Here is a 21,176-nt window from a genome sequence, read left to right as displayed (position 1 = left end):
TTTCGAGAGCACAAAACTGGGTTTTTCCTTTCATCCTCCTCCTCCCCACCCCGTGCTGGGCCCCACAGTTTGGGAGAAGAGGGGTCTCATCTTGGCACGGGGATGCAGGGGGGGTTACAGCCCAGGTCATACCTCCACTCCCCTGCGTGCCCACGGGGTGAGCGGGGTCCCTGTGAGGGTTCGGTGGCAGTAGGGACAGTGGGGGAGGGCATCTCTCATGCGCCTGGTCCACATCTCTCCGTGCTGAGCCTGGGCCAAGGGCGAACAAAGCCCGGCTTGTGCTGCGGCCCCGCGGGGCTGCACGCGTGGGGAGGGGCAGCGTGGGCGGGGGGTGCAGGCAGCTCTGTCACCATGGGCTGTGGCAGCACGTGGCCCCACAGCGGGCACAGCACCCCACGGGCTGGGCTGAACCCCATCCTGCTCCCGTGCTGCTGCCTGGGCACCCGATAAACACAGGGCGCAGGGCAGGGGGTCACTGCCATGGACATGGGGTGGTGGGACCACAGCAGCAGTGGGCACGACCTCCTGAGGACATGGGGAAGGAGGCCACCTCCAAAGGACACAGCAGCAGTGGGCACAACCCCCAGAGCAAAGCAAGGAGAGGGGGCAGGAGCACTGCAGCCCCCCAGACCCAGCAGGGTTCTGCAGCAGTTCAGGCTGACAGACCTTCCTGGGGCAGAGGGAGGTCCAGCAGCAATGATGGCCACAGTTGGAGTGTCCAAGCTGGTCTTGGCACCCAGGCCAAGGAAACAAGGCATCCAGAGCCATCAGAAGTGCCTCCAGCACCTCTTGGGTGAGCATGACCACACAGGTGTCCAGTGCTACTCAGGGGACAGGGACCTCCATCCCAGGCAGGGCACCGAATGCCATCTCATCCGGTGGCAACGATGGCAAGGAAGTAACGTGACTGCAACCACAGCCGCAACGCAAAATTGTTAATTTATTATTAGGAGGCAAAAAAATTGTACAGTTACAAGAATCATTTCCCAACAGAGGTCAAATTGGAGTCAAAATATCTCTTACAAAAAAAAAAGGGGAGGTGGGGGGTGACAACACTTTACAAGTCATTAAATTAAAAAAAAAAAAAAACCAACAAAAAGAAACCTCTCTTTGTGCAATTCTGCAAAAACAAGAACAGAAGATAAATCCCTGGCCTGACGCCGCAGAGCCGAGTGGGAAGAGGCTGAGAGGGGCCCTGCAGCCCCCCCGGCCATCCCCAGCCCTGCATTGGGACCGGCAGCTGCCCCCCCCTGCACACCCACCCTCCAGTGCCAGCCCAGTCCCCCCAGACTGTCCCCAAACAACCTGGCTGACCCCCAGGCTGCACCTGCAGAGCCCCAACCACTGGCACAGACATGGCACAGCCAGCCACAGCCTTTCTCACCCCGCAGAACTTCCACAGTCCTCCAACCTCTGCAGACACAGACTGTTGTCCCCAAGAGCTCTGCTGCCCCTGCCCCATGGCTCCCGTGTGTCCCAGCCAGGGCAGCAGAGCAGGGGGTGGCACGGGGAGTAGGGAATGGGGAGCAGGGCATGGGGAGCAGGCACAGGGAGCAGAGCATGGGGAGTAGGAATGTGGGGCAAGCATGAGGAGCAGGGAATGGGAAGCAGGCAATGGGGAGCAGGACATTGGGAAGAGGCACAGGGCACACCCCCTGGGTCTGGTGAGGGTGCACAGATGCTCTAAGTGTGTCTCCAGGTGCCTCCATGTGTCCCCCTTCTCTGGCATCCCAAGGGATGTCCCTGGCCAGGGCAGAGCCAGCAGCCCCAGCCAGGCACAGGAGATGCCACTTGGCACGTGGGGAGCCAGCAGAGCTGTCCTGAGAGGCTCCACGGGGTTGAGCCAGCCCCAGGACAGGTGGGAGGCAAGTGCCAACCCCCTTCTCCCCCAGGGGCTGCTGGCATTGCTGCCCCCCAGCACTAGTACCAGTGCCCCAGATCATCCCCGAGCAGCCAGGCTGGGCAGTGGGATGGATTCGGCCCAGGCACAAGAGCAAGGGACACATGGAGCAGGGGGACAAGTGGCCCTGGGCCCAAAGGAGGGGCTGGGGAAGTGGAGACAATAGCGGGAGGCTGATCGCAGTGGCTTGTGACTAATCCCTGTCCTCCGAGGGGTGAGAAGCCAGCAGGTGGCACTGACCCTCCCCTCCATCCCCCCCAGAGCCCAAGGCAGGCAGGGCAAGGTGGACACCCCCCAACACCCCCAGGGTGGTCTCTGCCTGGAGGTGGCAGCAGGACACCCAGAGAAGGGAAGAGGGAGCCCCAGGGGACTTGCCTGCAGCTGGCACAGCCCCATCCCCAAGGACTGCCTTCTGCTACCACCCTCCTCTTCCTCCCAGAGCTGATCCTTGGCTGGCCTTGGGGAGCCCCAGCTTTCTTACCACTCACAGGGCCCAGTTTAATAACAGCACTACCCCTTAAATTAAAAAATTAAAATATATATACATATATATATACTGTATACACAGACAACAACAGAACAGTGCCAAAATGGAGGAGGAGAGAGAGGGGAGGAGAGGAGAGGAGAGGAGGGCAGTCGGACATCTTCTTTACAATAAAAACAAGGACTCTGCCCCAATGTGAGCAGAGTCTGGGGTCCCCTAAAAATACCCATCTAGAGAGAGAGCTGGAGGGACAGAGCAGGAGAGAGGGACACGGGCTTGTACAATGGCATCTTCCCAATCCGAGCCAGGCCTGCGGGACCTCAGCTTCGCCTGGACTTCGAGTGCTGGATAAGCCACTGTAGGGTGATGTCTGCAGAGGCAAGGGGACACTTAGAGCCTCTGGCTGTCACCTCCTCCTGTACCTGGGCAAACACATGGGCACAGGCTGCCCCCCACCCCTCTGTGAACCCAGCCCGTGGCACTCACCGATGTTGTCCTTTTCTTTGCAGGAGATGGAATAGCAACAGATCTCTCGGTCCTGGATGGCAGAGAGGTTCCTGTGGGAAAGGAGCAAGTGCTGGCTCCAGACAGCTGTGTGGGGTGGCCATGGGAGACACCTCTGGGCAGCCCTTGAAAGGTCCCTTTGGCCCCTGTCTCTGAGACAGGGCACACTGAAGGGGCAGCAGCTCTCCAGAAGCTGCACATGGGTCAGGTGAGGGCACCATCACTCCATGCCTGAGGGGCAGGGATGGTTTGTGATACCTGTATGTGACAGGTATGTGACAGGGCAGGAGGGACCCAATCCCATGGAGAACCTGGCCACCAAATTCCACAGCTCTCCCCCAGCCCTGCAGCCAGACAGGGCAGGGAGGTTTTGGGAGTGGCACAGGGCTGGCAGTATGGGAGCTGCACAGGTGCCCATGGTCCAGAGGTGCTCTGAGGGGTGGCTGAAGGGGAGGAAATGTTGTGAGACAGTGCAGCATCCCAGATCCCCACTGTGGAGGAGCCCAGTCCCACTGTCCAGTGTGGTATCTGGGGGAGACCAGCTCCACCAGGCAGTGCCATGCTGTGCCATGCTGTGCCAGGCCCCCACGCCACCATGTGGCACATGGGACCTGGCACTGGTGGCTCCAGCTCCTCTCTGTCTCCACAAGGCATCACTTGGACATTCTCGGCCACCTGTCTCTGCCAGCCCACCCTGGGCACCACAGTGTCACCCCAGATGGGTGATCATGCTGGTGGAGACATGGCAGAATGGGGAGGGGGTCACACTGTGTCACAGCCTTGCTGTGGCTGCCCTGGCACACTTACATCTTCTCGATGAGCTCCTTCTCATCCAAGGCACCGGGCAGGTCCCGCTTGTTCCCTAGGACGAGGACCTGCAAGGCAGGACAGGGGACACCTGAAGCTCCTGGCCACCGGACCAGGCAGGAACTTGCTTCTGCCACTCACAAGCAGAGCCTGCTTGTGACACAAGGCAGCCCTGGCTCCTCTAGGGTGGCTCAGAGAAACCCCATTCAGCAGCACTCAGGAGGCAGAGCACTTCAATCAACTGCCTTAATTAGCCTGTACACAGCATCTCCTGTGCCCTCTACTCCCAGAGTGGAGATGGCCCCACAGCACTGCAGGGCACCAGCAGCTGCTGTGCCATCTAGGACATTCTCCCAGGAGCCTCTCACTGTCTCTGAGCAAAAAGTCAAGCAAAATGGCTAACCCTGATGTTATCCAGCAGGAGCAAGCTGTGGATGCCAGGCAGAGCCCACTCTGCAGGCAGCCAGCCCAAACCAGATCAGCTGTTTGCACCATCGTTGATCTCTCCTTCAAGGCTCTTCATAGCCACAAAAGCACTCTCAGATTGTGTAAGGAAAATAACCAGCCAGCAGGACTGGTTTGTCCCTCCGGAGCAGCCATGTGACTGTCACCTGACGGGGTGGTGCTGAGGCTGTGGCTGCCACCAGGACTGCTCTGCAGCAGCACAGGATGCAGCATCCCCCCGTTTCAATCTGCAGGCTTGTTCTCAGCAGAGTGTTCAGGGGCCTGCAACTGCAGCAGGGTATGTCAGGAGCTTAATTTAGCTGGCAGCAGACCATTTGGGATCCATGGCAAGATCTTCAATTATCTGCTTTCAAAGGGCTCTGATTTGGTGCACATCCCACCCGACACGTGCAGTGTGCCCGGCTCTGTGCCATGTCCCACCTCCTGCACGTGTCACAGTCCAGCAGCTCCTCTCCCAGGAGACAGGACCTCTCTGTCACACCATAAATCAGGTGCAAATCCATGTGAGAGGACAGATTTCACCCATAGGGGCCTGGTCTGTGCTCTCAGCCCTAAAGCTCCCTCTCTGTTGCTCAGCCCAGTTCTAACCTAGAAAGCACCACTGCCCCAGCCAGCTCCCTCAGGATGCCTCCCAGAAAGGGGAATCCCTCCCTGAATCTGCTCTGCAAACTCTGGCAGTCCCCAGCCTTGGGACAACGAGTGGCTGGGGGCACCAACTGAGGCATCAGCTCACCGGGATGCCCTGGAGCTGCGGCTTGTCAAGCAGGTTGTGCAGTTCATTCTTGGAGGCCTCTATCTTCTCCTGGTCAGCAGCATCCACCATGTACCTGCAAAGGAAGGGACAAGGACAACCCTGAGCACAGGTGGCCAGGTCTTCATGCCCTCGTGCTGTGCTGAGGTCTGTGCCACCCCAAACATCCTCCCATGGCAGCTCACTGTCCCACTGCAAACTGTGCCAGCACGTGGAGGTGGTTGATAACAGGATCCTTCCACCACAATGCCTCTTTCCAAGGATGGCTGTGGAGCTGAGAGCCCCTCATGTCTCCCAGGGGAGTGGGGGACCATCCTATCCTTGTCCCTGCAGGTGTCCACCTGCTGACAGCAGGCACAGGCTGGGTGAGAGAAGCCCAGGCAGGAGAAACTGCAGGACACATTGTCCCCAAGCTCCCAGTGAGACTCGTGCACTTGGCATCTCCCCTGTAAACAGCTGGGACAGAGGACAAGCAGAGAAAGCAAGGAGAGAGGTGACAGTGACCCAAGAGGGGGAAGGACCTGCTTGTCCCATCAATGGGGTAATCTTGGCAGAGGCCATGGAGCACATGGACATGAAGCCAGTGGTCAGCTGCTCTGAGCAGAAAGGGAGATATGGGAAAGGATTTTGTTCTTACAGGCCAACTTTCATCCTGCAAACAATGTCAGTGAGGCCAAAACTTGGGTGAGGAACTGATCAAAGCAGCCTTGATTTCAAAGATCAAGAAGCCAAGAGAGAAGGAGTGAGAAACACCACCCAGCTCATCAGACTGTGGGGAGTTATTTAAAAATAGGAAAAGAGCTACTAACTACTAAAGTGCTTAACACAGGAAAATGGGAACGCTGTGCTGAGAGGGAAAACAACCCCAACCCTTGGCATGCTGGGCAGGGGGGAGGGCTGAGAGCAAAGGAAAAGGGACATGACACAGCTCGAGGTGATGAGGGCAGTCTGGAGTGTGACCTGGATGCTGACAGGTCCTTTTGTTTCCTGACTTAGGCTGAAATTATGATATTATGGAAGGAAACAGCAAAAGGAGGGAGAAGACAGAGATTTTGCCATTTCCAGCAAAGCTCATTGTAATAAAAAGTGTAAAAACACCCCTCCTGCAGGTCCAAGGCCATGTCCCACCATGGTGACAATCTGCAGGTGCAGGAGCAGACACCAGTGTCCCTACATGTAGGACAAGTGGTGCCACACTCCTCCTCACCTGGAGAGGCTTAGAGTTGGGAAGAGCAGCACAGAAATCAGCCCTCCAAATTTCAGGGTATGATCTTTATGGGAAAGATCCCATAAATCTCATTTTCTGACTGGGTTTAAGTAACCCTGACATGGTCTCCTGGGGTAAGTATTTGAGCATATCTGGAGCATGACTGGCTTTAAGTAACCCCAGTGTGGTATCCCAGAATCAGTGTTTGTCCTTTGGAATAGACAACCTGCTTCCCATGCTCATCCCAAGCCTGGACTCCCTGGGATTGCTTTCACTGCACTGTTTGCAAGCAGGGGACACCCAGGGACACTCAGATTTGCTGACTCAGTAGTGGGTGTTGCATTGAGACTCCTGCTCTCAGCACAAGACTTATCTGGCAGCACATAAACATCCTTACCTGGAAAGCAGCCTCTGGGAAGGGCTGAGCCCCAGCACTGGGCTTTGCTCAGCCCCTGCAGTGAGCAGCCAGCACAGAGGATGCATGGGAGCCTGAAAGGGTAAGATCTGAGGAACAGAACTGGACTGAGTGATGCTGGGAGGGAAGAGAAGGGTCTGCCATAGCTGGAGGGGCCTGGCTATCCTTTGCTCAAAGCCCATGTGGACATCAGTCCACAGGGGAAGTATCTGGATAAAAGGAGGCTAGGGGGGACCTTCTTGGTCTTTCCAATTCCTTGACAGGAGGGAGCAACCAGCTGAGGGTAAGGCTCTTCTCCCAGGGAACAAGTGACTGGACCAGAGGAAGTGGCCTCAAGTTGCACCAGGGGAGGTTTAGATTGGATATTAGGGAAAATTTCTTCCCTGAAAGGGTGGTCAGGCCCTGGCACAGGCTGCCCAGGGCAGTGGTAGAGTCACCATCCCTGCAGGTGTTCAAAAACCCTCTGGGGACACAGTCTAGTGGTGACTATGGTGGTGTTCAGCTAACAGTTGGACTTAATGATCCAAGAGGGTTTTCCAACCTTAACGATTCCATGATGGTTCAGTGATTCTAACTCTTGACAGAGCTGTCCAGCTCTGGCAGCAAAGGCTCCCCTGGCACCCCCAGGGTGGGATGATGCCCCCACGCACTGGCAAGGCTCAGCAGCAGCCCATGGGTGCCAGGAGGGCTGTGGCCCCCAGGATACTCACACGATGGCACTGACTCCACGGCAGTATCGCTCCCACATGCTGCGGAACCGTGGCTGCCCACCGATGTCCCAGAGCTGTGACAGGGAGATTACAGTTACCCCAGGTTTGTGCCCTTCATCCCACAGCCTGCCCAACACTCTTCCTCCCCCATGTGGCCACCTGGGGCATTTTGGCCATGCACCAAACCCACCCCCATCCCCTCCTCTTCAGCTCAAACCTCAAGTTTGAGCTGAAGCTCCTGACTTGATAAAGAAGGGAGAAACCTCGGGAAGGGCAGCAGAAGGATGCTGAATCCAGCTGTGGTGTGCCTCTGCTGGCATGGAAGGACACCTGGGCCCAAGCTGGGTGCTCCTCCCCTTGCCCATCACACCTCCTGGCATATCCCTGAGACATTTCCCATTTCAGAACATTCAGCACACTCTCAGAAGTGTTCCTGCAGCAGCCAGAGATCCCCCAGCCAGCTTTTCAAGCCTGTCCAACAGCTATTTCCCAGTACAACCCAGGGCCCTTGAATGATCCAGATCAGGTAGAACCCAACTCTTCCTTTGCTCCCAAGGCAGAAATCACCACTGCAAGCCATGACCTGTTTCTCCCAGCACTACCACCCTCAGTAAGGTGACCACATCCATAAATCCCTACCAGCAAGCCTGAGATATAAGGAAACCTCCAGCTTTGCAGCCCAGACTGGCTCTTATTGCACAAGTCTGGATCTCCTACTCCCCTTCCCACCACCTCCTCTGCTGGGTACCTGCAGGACCCTAACAGGGCAAATCTTTCACTTCCAGATGGTGGAATCACAATCCCTGGAAATGTTAACAAATATGTGGATATGGCACTTGGAGACATGGTTTAGTGGTGAACATGGCACTCCTGGGGGAATGGTTAGACTCGATCTTAAAAGGATTTTCCAGCCTTAATGATGCTATGCTTCTATTCTGTGGGCTGCAGCTGGGCTCCCTGGAATTCTACCTCCAGCAGAAGAGCCACCAACCTCCCTTACCTCCACCTTTCATCCCAAGAGCCCTCACCAGCAGTAATAACCGCATCTTACCTTTATGGTAACATTCCCTTTGGTGATCTTCCTCATGTTGAAGCCCACCGTGGGGATCATGTCTTCATTGAACTGTCCTGACTGCAAGGAACAAGGGTGAAATAGAGTTAGGAGGCAGAGGAAAAGGGCCAGCCTGCCCAGGCTCACAGCCTGGGATAACACCAAAGGCTCTGCCAGCCCTGCCGTGGGCACAGGGCAACTCTCTTGCAGGTCCATGCCAGGAGCACAGAGCCCAGGAGGTTCGGTGCCACCAGGATGATGGGAATGCTGTGTGTCCTGGTTCTGGCCCAGAGGATGGGGTGTGGCCAAGACACTATTATTCAATACCACCTGACATCATTGCCATGGCCAGGGAAAACGGACTCTCACTCTCTGTCAGGAAGAATGGTGTTCTTTTCCAGTTGGGAGAAAGCCTGGTGGGCGGAGGGAAGCCATTGTTTCATTGTCCCAGGCTTGGTGAGCATTTTGCATATAAATCACCCTCTCTTTGTACACTTTTATTATTAGTATTGTTGCTCTTACTGTTTCCTTATCTCGTTGCCGTTTCTAGTAAATTGTTCTTATCTCAACCCGTGATCTTTGTCTTTTGTGCTTCCAGTTGGAGGGGGAAGGGGAAGCAAGCATAAAACCATAGGAGCACAAAATTGGGGAATACCATTCCTAAACCATGACACTGCGGCTGCTGCACTTGGGCACAGGTGCCCTGCGTGCCCCAGTGCAGTCCCCAACCCTGCAGCGAGCTGCCAGCCTCAGCCCTGGACACACTGCTGTCCCAGTGGGCTGGGAGCTTGCCCATCCCAGCTCTTTCAAGGTGGGATTCCCAAGCCCTTTGTGGGAGGAGGCTGAGACCCTCTGCAGTGACCTCTGGTGAGGCAGGCTGCAAGGACCCCTGGGGCTCCAGGCTGGGCTTCCCACCCAGGGAACCACCTCCTGCTCCAGCTCCTTTCCGGTTTCAAGTCCTGGGGGCACCAGCGTGTTTTGTGCTTTGGATCATTTATGGCTCAGCTCAAACCACACTGACTTCAGCTTTCCTGCAAGTGCTGTCTGCACTGCTCCCCCAGTCCTGCTTCCTGCCTGTGCTGGCTGACTTGGGGGTCACAAAAGGCCCCTCTCTTCCTCCCCAGGAGCTGGTCCCAGTGCAGCTCTGATGTCTGTCGAGTTTATGCATCAGGTGCATGAGATCCCTGTGGGTTGCAGCATCCCACTGCTGCTGTGGAACAGGTTAGGCTTGTCGGAGCAGTGAGCAGGAACCATTCCTCTGTTGATGCTGCCTCATTAGCCCACATGCCCAGCACCACACCAAAGGGCTGGTAAAGCCCACCCCACCTTCCAGTTTGCTGCTCAAACCCCAACGCTGCAGGATGGTCCCAGGTGGAGCAGCACAGAGGGATGTTACAGGCAGTCCCAGCAGCGATGTGGCGTCTCTGGGGCAGGAGGCAGCAGCTGGCACAGCCCCTCACCCACTGCCTCCAGCAGCTTCCCTGGGACTCAAATCAGGCTTATTGCCTGTAAATGCATCCTGGGGAGAGGCCATGCTGTGGAATGCTGAGGAGCCAGTAGGGAAGGCTGTTTGATAACCACGATAATGCAGCTGTGGGGATTTTGGCCATCAGTGCCAGAAACCTGCAGGAACCACCAGCCATGGCCAAACTCATCCTAGCAGCTCTTTACTAGCTTAAAATCTGAGTTTCTTGAGGGCTTTTCTCTTAGTTAACACAAACCTCTAAACAGGAAGTCAGTTTATGCTATTTTCTCATAAGCAGATTTTTGTGCCCAGTGGAGCCTGTGGCTCCTCCAGATGCACCACATCAGCAGGTCCCCAGGGTTTTCCTGACCTCCTCCAAAGGCTCTGCAATACACACTCCTTCCCTTTTTCATATCCCTTTTTGCATTCAGCAGCAAAAGCTGGCAAGCCAAGGGGTGTTCAGGCCATGCTGCACCCCGAAACCACTGTGGGGAAGGGCATGGGGAGAGGAGGGGAAGCAGGCAGGGATCCACAGGGGATGTCTCCTGTGGATTGAGGTTCAACACAAAACTGAGCTTTATGAGAAAAGAAATTCTCAGGCTTTGATCGGTGGGCAGGGAGAGCAGCTGCTGAAGAGCTCTTGGAAGCTGCAGACACTTCCCTCAGAGATCCCAGACCACACCATGGGATCTGCTGGCTGTGCAAAAGCCACACAAGATTTGGTTCCAGTGTGATAGAAGGTTCTTCCCAGAAGGGGTGGGCTGCAGGAGCCAGGAGTCACCTCGAGCATGTCTCTGAGAGTAAGACACAGCCTTGCTCCCTGCCCCAAACCTGTGGCACCTTCCCCCAGGCTGCCCACGGCCAGAGGGCCAACACAAAACCACTTGAGCTGTCCAAAACAGGCCGAGCTGGGAATGCAACGCACTGTGGTCCAGGATGGCTCACACGTGCTGTCTCAGCACCCACAGAAGCATCTTGAAAATGCTCCTCCTCCATCAGCTGCCCTCTGAAAGCAACTCTGAGTGGTGGAAACACAGTGTTTCCGCTTCCCTTCACAGCTACCCTGATGCTGGCACCTTCCACACATCTTCAGCTCCCTGAAGGGTCCAGCCATCCTCAGCTCCACTGCCAGGAAAGCAGAGAGCACCTGGCTGGAGACATGCAAAAGCTTCACTGGACACATTCGTCCTCCAAATTTTGGTTATGTAATGGATATAGCATCCATGCTGACCCTGAAGATGATGCCAAGCCACATCAATTGCTTAAGAATGGGTTTTCACTTGGAAGCACAAAAATCCTTGCAGGCAAGATGGATTTTGTGGCTACAAATGGCAGATCAGGTCGTTACAGACTCCAGTTCATTGCTGGTTTTGCCAAGATCCCCCACTGCTCTGCCAAAACCACTCTGCCTTGGTGCCCTGCCTGGAAGGCAAGTGACCTTTCTGCCCAGTCCCAACACTTTCCAGTTGGGTTGCTGGGAGAGGTGGCCAGAATTCAGCTCTTGCCAGGGCAAGCAAAATGCAGAGCCCCATCCCCTGACACATGAACATGGACACATCCCCTGCCACTTCAGCCATCATCCCTTGCTCAGACAGTGCTTGGGACCTCAGCTCACTGGCACATGCAAAGAAGCCACCTCAGTCTCCACCAGCTCTGCTGAGCAGCATGCAGGGCTGAGGTGACCAGGCCCTCACTGTGGCCAGGCAGCTGTCACCTGTCCCAGCACAGGATGACTCCAAACTGATGTAACCTGCTCTAGATAAATCACTGCTGGCTGTTCTGCAGCCCTGTTCCCCAGAGAGCAGAGATGGCAGTGCTGCAAGCCTGGCCTCTGGGCCTATGCAGCTGTGTCTCCCTGAGCATGGCCCTTGGTGGGACAGAGGCAGGAGCCCAAAGCACCTCGGGTTGGGTGTCTTCCACCACTGCCATCCCCAAAACTGCCCAGCCTGGCACTCCTGCAAGCATCTCCTGCCAAATCCTCTCCAAGCTCCAACATGGTGGGAAACTTTTATATATAAAAAAATATAAGGAAGAAATTTTTTATGCAAGAGGTGAGGCCCTAGCACTGGTTACACAGAGAAGCTGTGTCTGCCCCATCCCTGGAAATGCTCAAGGCCAGGCTGGATGAGGCTTGGAGCAAACCATTGTAGTGGAAGTTGTCCCTGTATGTGCCTGCCAGTGGCTGGGGTGTTGGACAAGGTGTTCTTTAAAGGTCCTTTCCAACCCAAATCACTCTATGATCCTAAGATCTCAGGAAAGCCACACTGTCCATTTTTCTTGGCTCATGTTGACAGAGCTTGCAGCAGCAAGACAAGACCATACCCCAGCCAGATTCTCCTCCTCTTCCAGAAATACAGAGAAACCCTCTAGAAAACCTACCACCTTGTGCATTATGAAGCTAAGGTGCAAAGACACGCCTGTGAAGGGCCCAGGTGCTGCATCTGGAGGCAGAAGGACCATGAGGCAGCATGAGGACCAACCATGGCCACCTCCTACCCACCCTGGCCCTGCCAGAACCCATGCAAGGGACACATCTGGAGTTGTGGGGAGAGGTGATGTCAAGACAGACTGGTGCAAGTGCATCAGAACAACTTCTCCCTGCTTCTCCCTCAGCACCTCTCTACCTCCCCAGCAAACCCTGGGGACCTTGCAGACCTGGAGCTCCTTCCCAGGCTCAGACACCGCAGCACATCCTGCCCAGATGGGTCAACAAGCCCGTGAAGGGGTCAGTGTCTCTCTGGGGATGGGTGGGAGCAGGAGCTGAGCTCTGCAGTCCTCTGAGCCACCATGGGGTCATGCCTGCACTGGTAATGCTGTTGGAGAGCTGCCTACCTGCCACACCACCCACCAGCCCACCTGCTGCCAAATACAAGGCTGATGTGGCTTCACAGGATGGGTCAGCTTGGAAGGACCACAGTGGGTGATCTGATCCAACCGCCCTGCTCAACCAGGATCATCCCAGAGCACAAGGCACAGCATTATTCCCAGACAGTTCTGGAATATCTCTGGTGAGGAGAACTCCACACCCTCTCTGGGCAGCCTGTTCAGTGCACAGTCACTGCACAGGAAAGAAGTTCTTCTTCATGTTCAGGTGGAACTTCCTGAGCATCAGTTTGTGCCCATTGCCTCTTGTCCCACTGCTGCACCCCACAGAGCAGAGGCTGGTGCATCCTCTGACCCTCCCTGCAGACAGACAGAAATTGATGATGGCCCCTCTCAGCCACCTCTTTTCAGCTGAACAGCCCCAGCTCCCTCAGCCTGTTCTTGTAAGAGAGATTCTCCAGTCCTCTCAGCATCTTCACAGCCTCCACTGAACTCACTCCAGGAGCTCCAGCACTGGTCTGAATCACTTTCCAAGCAAAGCTGAAGCACAGGTTGGTGCCCCAGAGCTCCACCACGCATGTCCAACACTCTGGCACTTGTGCCTTCACTCTCCACGGCTCCACTCTTCACTGCTCTAGCACAGGTAGAATGTGTGTGATGTTAAAAAGCAGCAACACTCTCTTGTTCTAACCATGGCCTGCACTGACAGGTTTTGGGCTCCAGCATCTACTGAGGAGCTCTCAACACCCTCGAGTCACCCTTGTCACCACCAGACTGGTGAAAAGGCAGCTAAAAGCCCACTGGCTTCAGGTTAAACCAAGACCGGGTGTATTTACAGCTTTCACTTCTCCTTGCAGGCAAGACTTCAAGCCTCAGCTCCCAACAGCAAGGAAAATTAAAAGTAAGTCCTGCAAAATCAAAGTCCCCAGGCAGGTGGCCCAGGAAGAGTCACCCTGACCATAGCCACCTTCAGCAAAGCCCTTGATGGGCACAAACCAGAGCCTGGCTGCTGGGGGGACCTTCCAGGGAACCACAGTCCACTTTTCAATCAGGTGCAGCTACAAATCCTGGAAGAAAAGGATGGTGCCAACCCCCCAGAGCAGCTCCAGCCCCAGAAAGGCTTCTTGTGACATTTCTCCAACAATGCCAAAATCTCATACTTCAGATTTTTTCCTTCCACAAAGCCCAAATCACAGCTATTTCCCCTTCCAACAGCCCCATTGCAACACCCTAAAGCCAGGCGCCTCCAACCCTTCTCAGGGAGTTCCTGTCGAGTTGGCATTTTCTGTGTCATGCTTCTATTTCCCTGTCCCAAATAAGTCTTTCTTTCCAGGATGTCTTCTCAAAAGTTGGTGCCCTTTTTTGTGTGCATCTGCCACAAAACTTGAACTTCCCCAATAACTTGAGAGGCCAAACTCAACACCCTGAGCTTGACCACCCTGTGACGGTCTCAAACACCCCGCCACAGACCTGACTGACCAGCAGGCCATGGTGCCAACCTCAGCCCCCTCAAGAGCTGCTGTAATTCCTTGAAGTCCATTTTCCCTGCACCAGCAATCCTGCCTAAGTGGAGAGTCCTGGTGCATGGGTCTTGCCAGCTGGGTCTTGCCCACAGTAAAACTGCCAGGTAGAAAGTATTTACTTGCAGAAGCAAACCCAACAAAGCCCACGCTGAGCCCTGACTGCTCCAGATGTGGCTGGTAGAGGAGGAGGCATGTGCGGAACAGGGAGGTGAGCAACACCAACCCCTGGGATTTCCAGCCCTGTGCAGGCAGAACAGCACAGCAGGTCTGGGATAAGGCTCCATCACCCTCCATGGCTTATCTGGGTGGTTAAAATCAACATTAAATTACTTTGCCATTTTTAAGGCAGCCTGGGCTGCTGTTAACAGGCAGCAGCATACAGTGGATCTGGAGCAGGAGCAGCCCACATGTGGGACTGCAAAAATTGACTATTAAACACACAAATGGCAGGGAGAAGTCCTCCAAAAATAGGATTGCTGCTCAGGGTCACTGGCCCAGAGCCAAAAAGCTCCCTGTCACCAGAGGCTGGTGTTGGTTTATGGGGGAAACCAGCAGGAGACTGGAGCACCGAGCAGTGACTTCTAGCAAAACAGCTCGAGAGCAGGAGTGCCATTGTCTCTAGAATGAAAAGCATTTTAGGGTGTCCTCTCTCTGCCCCCAGACACTTCAGGAAGCACCTCCCAAAGAGTATGGCTCCAGTGCAACGAAGCCTCCACAAGCTGAAAATCCGCTCTGGCAGCCCAGGAGCTTCCAGCGCCCTGAACAACTAGCAACAACTCACTCTGCTTTGGAACCACGGTGAGCACAGACTGTGGAGCAATGTGCAGGGACCAGGAAGCAGTGGGGGAACCAGGGAAACCAGAGCAACTGGAGGATCTACATCCACCTCCCTCCATGAAACCCCCGGGAGCTACAGCCCAAACTCGTCCCTTCAGGATCCTCCCGCCTCGCAGCATCATGTCTGGAGAGGGCAAGAACAACCCAAAAAGCAAGATGGGAGGCTCCAGCGAGCATCCCCAGGGATGAAACCACGCCCTGGATTTGGGATCCAGGACATCCAGCTCCTGATCCACTGCAGCATCCAGGGACCCCGTGGAGGAGGCAGCACAGCCAGTGAGAGGCCAAGGTTGGAGGGGCCTAAGGTGGGTGTTGCTGCCCGGTTCGGGTGTAGAGTGTGTGCTGCTGCAGGTGCAGCCGGCACTCGGGATGCTGCTGCTGCTGGATGCTTCCCGAGGAAAGTCGCCGGGCAAATATCACCTACACCGTTCCCCAGGCAAGAAAGCCGGTGGCACCGAGCCCGGCAGGGTCGTCATGAGGCCCCACCTGCGCGTCCCGGCGGCGGCAGGGACGATGACAAAGCGCCTGCTGATACGGGTACAAGAGCAGGAGCTGCCCGGCTCCCAGGGCCGAGGCTCCCGCAAGCCCGGCAGGCAGTGGCCGCCCAGGGCACCGGCACTGGCTGCTGTCCTCTGGCAGCGGGGTGCCGGGACCCTTCCCCAGGGCCCGCTCCGGCTGTGGCCCCGAGCACGGCGCTCAGCTCCGGGGATGCGGGGAGCAAACGCTGCGGTTTGCCTTGGCGCTCCCGGAGCTGCATCCCGCATCCCACAGCGTACCCGCTGCTGCATCCCGCACTCCACCCTGCATCCCGCACTCCACCCTGCATCCCGCCCCACCCGGCACACCTCCCCAAAGGCATTTTCAGGCTGGGATGCGATAGGGCGGAGACATTCTGAGAAGCACCCCGGAGGTGCAACGGGGACATGCGATGGGGGTGAAATAGGGGTGCAGTGGGGTGCAGCGGGGAGGCGCAGAGGGGCAATGGGGCTCCAAGGCGCAGGGGTGCAGCGGTGACCCGGGGACTCTGCTCGGGGATGGGGATGCGGGGCGTCCGCCGGGCTCACCGCGATCACGTTGACGAAGGTGGTCTTGCCCGAGTACTGCAGCCCCACCAGGGTCAGCTCCATCTCCTCCTTCCAGAACAGCGCCCGGAACCAGTCCAGCAGCTTGTTGAAGAGCGCCAGCATGGTGCCGGCCGGGCCGGGCCGCGCTGAGCGGGGCCGATCTGAGCCGAGCGGAGCAGAGCCGGGCCGGGCCGAGCGGAGCCGAGCCGAGCTGAGCCGGGACGATCTGAGCCGAGCCTAGCCGAGCCGAGCCGGGCCGGGCCGGGCCGACCGGGGCCGGGCAGGGCCGAGCGAGGCCAAGCGGAGCCGAGCGAGGCCGAATCGGGGCGGGGCCAGTCGGGGTGGAGCCGAGCAGGGCCGAGCGAGGCCGAGCGGAGCCGAGCGGAGCCGAACGCGTCCGGGCCGAGCCGAGCGGTGCCGAGCAGAGCCGAGCCGCCGCCGCCACCCGGTATTGTCCGCGCGCCGCGCGCCGGGCCCTCCTGCCGCACCGCCGCGCCGGGTGGGGCCCGCGAGCCGCCTGCCGCCGCCGCTCTGCCGCGCCCCCTGCCGGAGCGGAGGACTCGCCGTACCGGGCGCAGTACAGCCGTGCCAGACCTGGGGACAGCCCGGACAGCCCGGACAGCCTGGAATAGCCCGCAGCCCTGCCCTCATCACTCCCGGCATCCTTGCGCTCTCGGTACGCAGGGCTTCTTAGACCACAGTGCGGCCTGAGGGAGGGGGAAGCACCCTCGTACCACACAGCTGCACCCCCGTTCTGCTGCACCCAAAGCATTCCTGCACCCTCATCCTCGTGCCGCCTGCACTCCTGCACCCCCAATAGCTCCACATCCCCGATATCCCTCCAGCCTGCCCTGCTGTGCTCCCAGCACCTCTTCCCTGCTGCCCGCAGCACCCCAGCAGCCAGCAGCCCTGCACCTCCCTGCGCCCTGCACCCATCGCCCCTGTGCCCTGGTGCCCCAGTGACCCCACACTGCACCCAGCACGGCAGGGACACACCCAGTGCAGCCCACGCCACTGTCCCCTGATGTTACCTGCCCCCTGTCACCTGCCAGAGGTACGGCCACGGCAGAAAAAGCAGCACCTGGCTGGAGGCCGAGGCAGGAGCCACCCCTGGCCATGGGTGCCCCTTGCTCAGGGCTGGTGGCAAGTGTGTCCCTAGGATGGTGTGGCAAGGTGACACCAGTGGTGGCAAGGTCCCAGCTGGGACTCTGGCTCCTGAGACTCAGGGAGCACCAGCAGGTGAGGTTGGGGACCCTGGAGGTCCTGCCCTGAGGGAGGTGCATCCTGCTGTGATGGGACCTCAGTGGGCACAGAGAGGATCTCATCCACCTGCTGAGTTTCAGTCATGAGCCACTAGCTGGTTTTGTGGCTTTGCAGGCTGTGCTTTGACCTGGGGCTTGGCCTCAGGCCTCAGTTTCCCCAGGTAATGCCTGCGTGATGGTTTGGGTGCAGGGGGCAGGGATGATTGGGATGCAGCTGGCAGGGATGCTGGGGGTGCTGGGGGTGCAGGTGTTCAAGGGGTGCAGGCAGTGTGGGCAGTGCTGGGTGGGGGAGATGCAGGGCACAGGGGTGCAGTGGGGCTTGCAAAAGTCCTGGGGTACTTGAGGGTGCAGGGATGCAGGGTGGGATCAGTGCTGGAGAACTGGGGATACTGGGGGTGCAGGGTGTACAGGAGTGCTGGGTGCCAGCAGGCAGTGTGGGCAGTGTGGGGTGTAGTGGGTGCCAGGAGCCCTGAGCAATGCCACAGAATCCAACAGTTCCCACCTGGAGAATGAAACACAAGCCAAAGGCACAGCTTTTGTCATCTCGAAGGATGTTCCTGTGAGACCTTTACCCAGCCTGCTGTCGCAGCAGCCTTTAGCCATCAGGTTGAGCCCTGCAGCCTCAAAACCCCTTTGTTTTCCCCCTGCTCAGCTCTGCTAGGCTGGGGGGATGCAGAGCTGCTCCAGGTGTCTGTGCTGGCTGTGCCTTCCCTCTGCTGTGCTCTCCCAGCCGTGCTGAGTGCCCAGGGCAGGGCTGCCTGGCCGTGCCATGCCAGCAGGGCTCGGTTCCACCCACACGGGATTTCAGCCAGTCCTAAAGTGAGCACTGACACACTGGGCCATTTGCAATTCCCTGACACCAGATCCTTTATTCCAGCAGTTGCTGGGGAGAGCCCATGTGTAGAGGTTGCTTGTGCTCTCACAAGAGACAAGGATGCTCAATCTGCTGCTGGGGCTGCCTGAGAAAAATGTGTATGCTCAGAAAATAGGGAAACTGCACTGGGGTTCAGCCCCTGACAATGGTGGGAAAGAGTTTCCATCATGTGCTGTTAGTCACTGGGAAACTGCCTTTGTTTGCTAAGACAGAAAGCATTCTGCTTTCTGAGCTGCTGCAGCCTGCTCAAAATCTCTGTGCTCCCAAAGGGAGGCCTGAGAAAGCAGAAATATCATTGTTTTCTGTAATTACCCCATCATAAGTCCTCATCCACTGAAAAATTCATCATCCCCCAAATCTTGCATGCAATTTCCGCTTGAAGATTTTCCTTTCTTAGAATTTTTTTTCCAGGTTGGAAAAGACCTCTAAGGTCATCGAGTCCAACCATTATCCCAGCAGTGCCATGGTCATCACTGAACCATGTCCACAAGTCATCATCTTGCAGGGATGGTGACTCCACCACTGCCCTGGGCAGCCTGTGCCAGGGCCTGACCACCCTTTTGGTGAAGAAATCTTTCTTAATATCCAATCTAAACTGCCCCCAGTGCAACCTGAGGCCATTTCCTCTGGCCCTGTCCCTGTTCCCTGGGAGCAGAGCTTGACCCCCAGCTGGCTGCCCCCTCCTGTCAGGGAGTTGTGCAGAGCCAGAAGGTCTCCCGTGAGCCTCCTTTTCTCCATGATGAGCCCCACCAGCTCCCTCAGCTGCTCTTCATCAGAGCTGTGCTCCAGACCCTTCCCCAGTTCTGTTGCCCTCTCTGGACACACTCCAGCACTTGAGGTACTTTTTTTTGTCACTCCAGCACTTTTTCTTGTCACAAGGGGTCCAAAACTGCCCCCAGCATTCGAGGTGGGGCCCCATGAATACAGGGAGAAAAGAGATTTTTGTGTGACATTCCAGCCCAAAGAATTTCCCTGCACCAGTTTGGGGCTTTCCCCCCAGCATGCCTGTAGCACTGAAGTTGTTGAAGATTGTCCTTGGATCTCAGGGATGTTCCTGCAAGTACTGCCAGAAAAACTGCCCATCCAGTGCTCAAACCCAACTCACTCCTCACAGCAGGGACAACAGTGGGCTGCTGACCATCTCCATGCTGGGGGAGACATGAGCAAAAAAGATCATTTTCATGCACCATCCTGACTCCACCCACCCTATTTCCCATATTCCCATCAAGGGGAGGCAGCCCTGACAGGTTTGGGGACATCTAGCTGTTTCCCACTGGTTTGAACCAGGGTCCCAAACTCTATTCCCTGCAGAGGGTCCGTGGTGGCACATGCAGGGATGCACACACCGAATCTGGTCCTTGCAGCACTGTCCCCCAGTGTCACCCTGTGGTCTCCATGCCAAGAGATTGGGACTGGGCAATCTTGTGCAAGAGCTGGCACCACTCCAGGGCCTCTCCAGACAACAGCATATTTGACATTCCTGGGAGGTTTTGATGTGGTTGCTCAACCAAGTTCCTTAAGGGAACTGAGAGGTCTGGCTTTGCCCAACCCACATGGGTAATGGGTGGCTTATCCTTGTTACCCTGGCTCCGAGTTTAACTCCTGGGCTACCAAGGAGCAGCACAAAGACATGTCAATCCCATGTCTCACAGGGTTCCTGGTGCTCCCAGCCACCAGGTCAGCCCTCCCTCTGGTGCTGGGTGAGTGCTGCTGCCTGGGCCTCATCCTCTGTGGGGTTCCACAGTGCTCTCATGTGGCCTTCTTGGGATCCTGGGACCCCAGTGCTGCCTGGAAATGTCAAAGCATGCCCTGAAATGTCTCCTTTCCAAGTGATGACCTGGGCACTGATGACTTGGAGCCCACGGGTGCTGTTGGAGCCTGTGGTTACCATCACTCACCTGAGAGCAAAGCTGTTGTTAAATACTCAAAACACTGGATTTTGGCATGTGCTCTGCCTTTCCAAGGACTTGCTGAAGCAGTGCTAAGTTTAATGGCATTAAAGCTTTCCATCAAGTGAATTTGGAGCATTCTGAGTCTACTTGTCACCACCAATGCTGCTGTGGGCCACAACAGTGATGTGTGCCATGTGGCCACTGTGTTCTTTCCTCCCATCCCAGTGAGTTGTTGCAAGGGGAGGGAAGGGATTATCAGCCTGGAAAACCCCAGGCCAAAATTTCAGTCGTGTGGACAGGACATGATCTTAGATCTTGTATTTTTATTCAAATACATATATATTTTTTCTTAGATGTAAGAAAGAAATTTTTTAGCAAGAGGGTGGTGATGCCCTGGCACAGGGTGCCCAGAGAAGCTGGGGCTGCCCCATCTCTGAAAGTGTCCAAGGCCAGGCTGGATGGGGCTTGGAGCAACCTGGGATAGTGGAAGGGGTTGTGACTAGATGGCCTTCCAACCCAAACTGTTCTGTGATTCAATGGAGGAAGGACTTTTTCTCAGCCCTGGGCAGGACCTGGCCTCCTGGGGACATGGCTCTCAGGATGCTGCAGCCCAGGGCCCCCAGTGCCAGCATGCTCTGCCTGCCTGGCTGGGCTGTACCTCCCCTGAAGCACAGGAACACCATGAGAAGGATAAGGACAGCTGGGTCCATACCTGGGTTTCAAGTGGGGGAGAGAGGAACAGAGCAATCTTGGCTCTGTTGAAACCCCTGGCCAAGCTCAGGGGCTTAATCCTAGCCCAGCGCATGGGGAAGCATGAGATTTTGGAGAGATTCCTTTCCCTTGCCTACTGGGCACCGTGTGGTCTATATGGATGGGGTAGGGCAGTTTCTCAGGACACAGCCAGAGCAGATCAAACCCTGCTGCACCGCTGATGTGGGGTGAGCACAGGATCAGGACCACAGCTCAGGGACTCAGTGCAGAGGGGACAGACAGAACTCACATGGTGACCAAGTAAGTGTGGAACAGAGGGAGCTAGTTGAAATTGAGATCAAAAGGCAGGAAACCTGCTTAACTGATCATAATCTACATCAGACAGCTGAACTGGAAAAACTCCCGGCACCTGATGGGGAATCTGGGAGGGG

The 21,176-nt window shown here is 56.5% G+C and overlaps 1 protein-coding gene across 1 annotated transcript; it reads right to left on the bottom strand.

The window, feature by feature from the left end:
- Window positions 1-922: 922 nt before the first annotated feature.
- ARL8A (ARF like GTPase 8A) lies at window positions 923-16,508 on the bottom strand. The gene is made up of 7 exons (XM_085083120.1): window positions 16,007-16,508; window positions 8,295-8,375; window positions 7,244-7,317; window positions 4,894-4,987; window positions 3,696-3,763; window positions 2,871-2,941; window positions 923-2,754 (listed from the first exon to the last, which is right to left on the bottom strand). Exons 1-7 carry the CDS (start codon window positions 16,127-16,129, stop codon window positions 2,705-2,707), a joined length of 561 nt encoding a protein of 186 aa, XP_084939246.1. The 5' UTR covers window positions 16,130-16,508; the 3' UTR covers window positions 923-2,704.
- Between the last annotated feature and the right edge of the window lie 4,668 nt (window positions 16,509-21,176).

The sequence above is a fragment of the Lichenostomus cassidix genome, chromosome 26 (genome assembly GCF_008360975.1).
Source record: "Lichenostomus cassidix isolate B80296 chromosome 26, HeHo_3.0, whole genome shotgun sequence".
In the NCBI taxonomy this organism is placed as follows: Eukaryota; Metazoa; Chordata; class Aves; order Passeriformes; family Meliphagidae; genus Lichenostomus; species Lichenostomus cassidix.
Note: the sequence above shows the minus strand (reverse complement) of the source record. Positions and strands in the feature narration are given on the sequence as shown.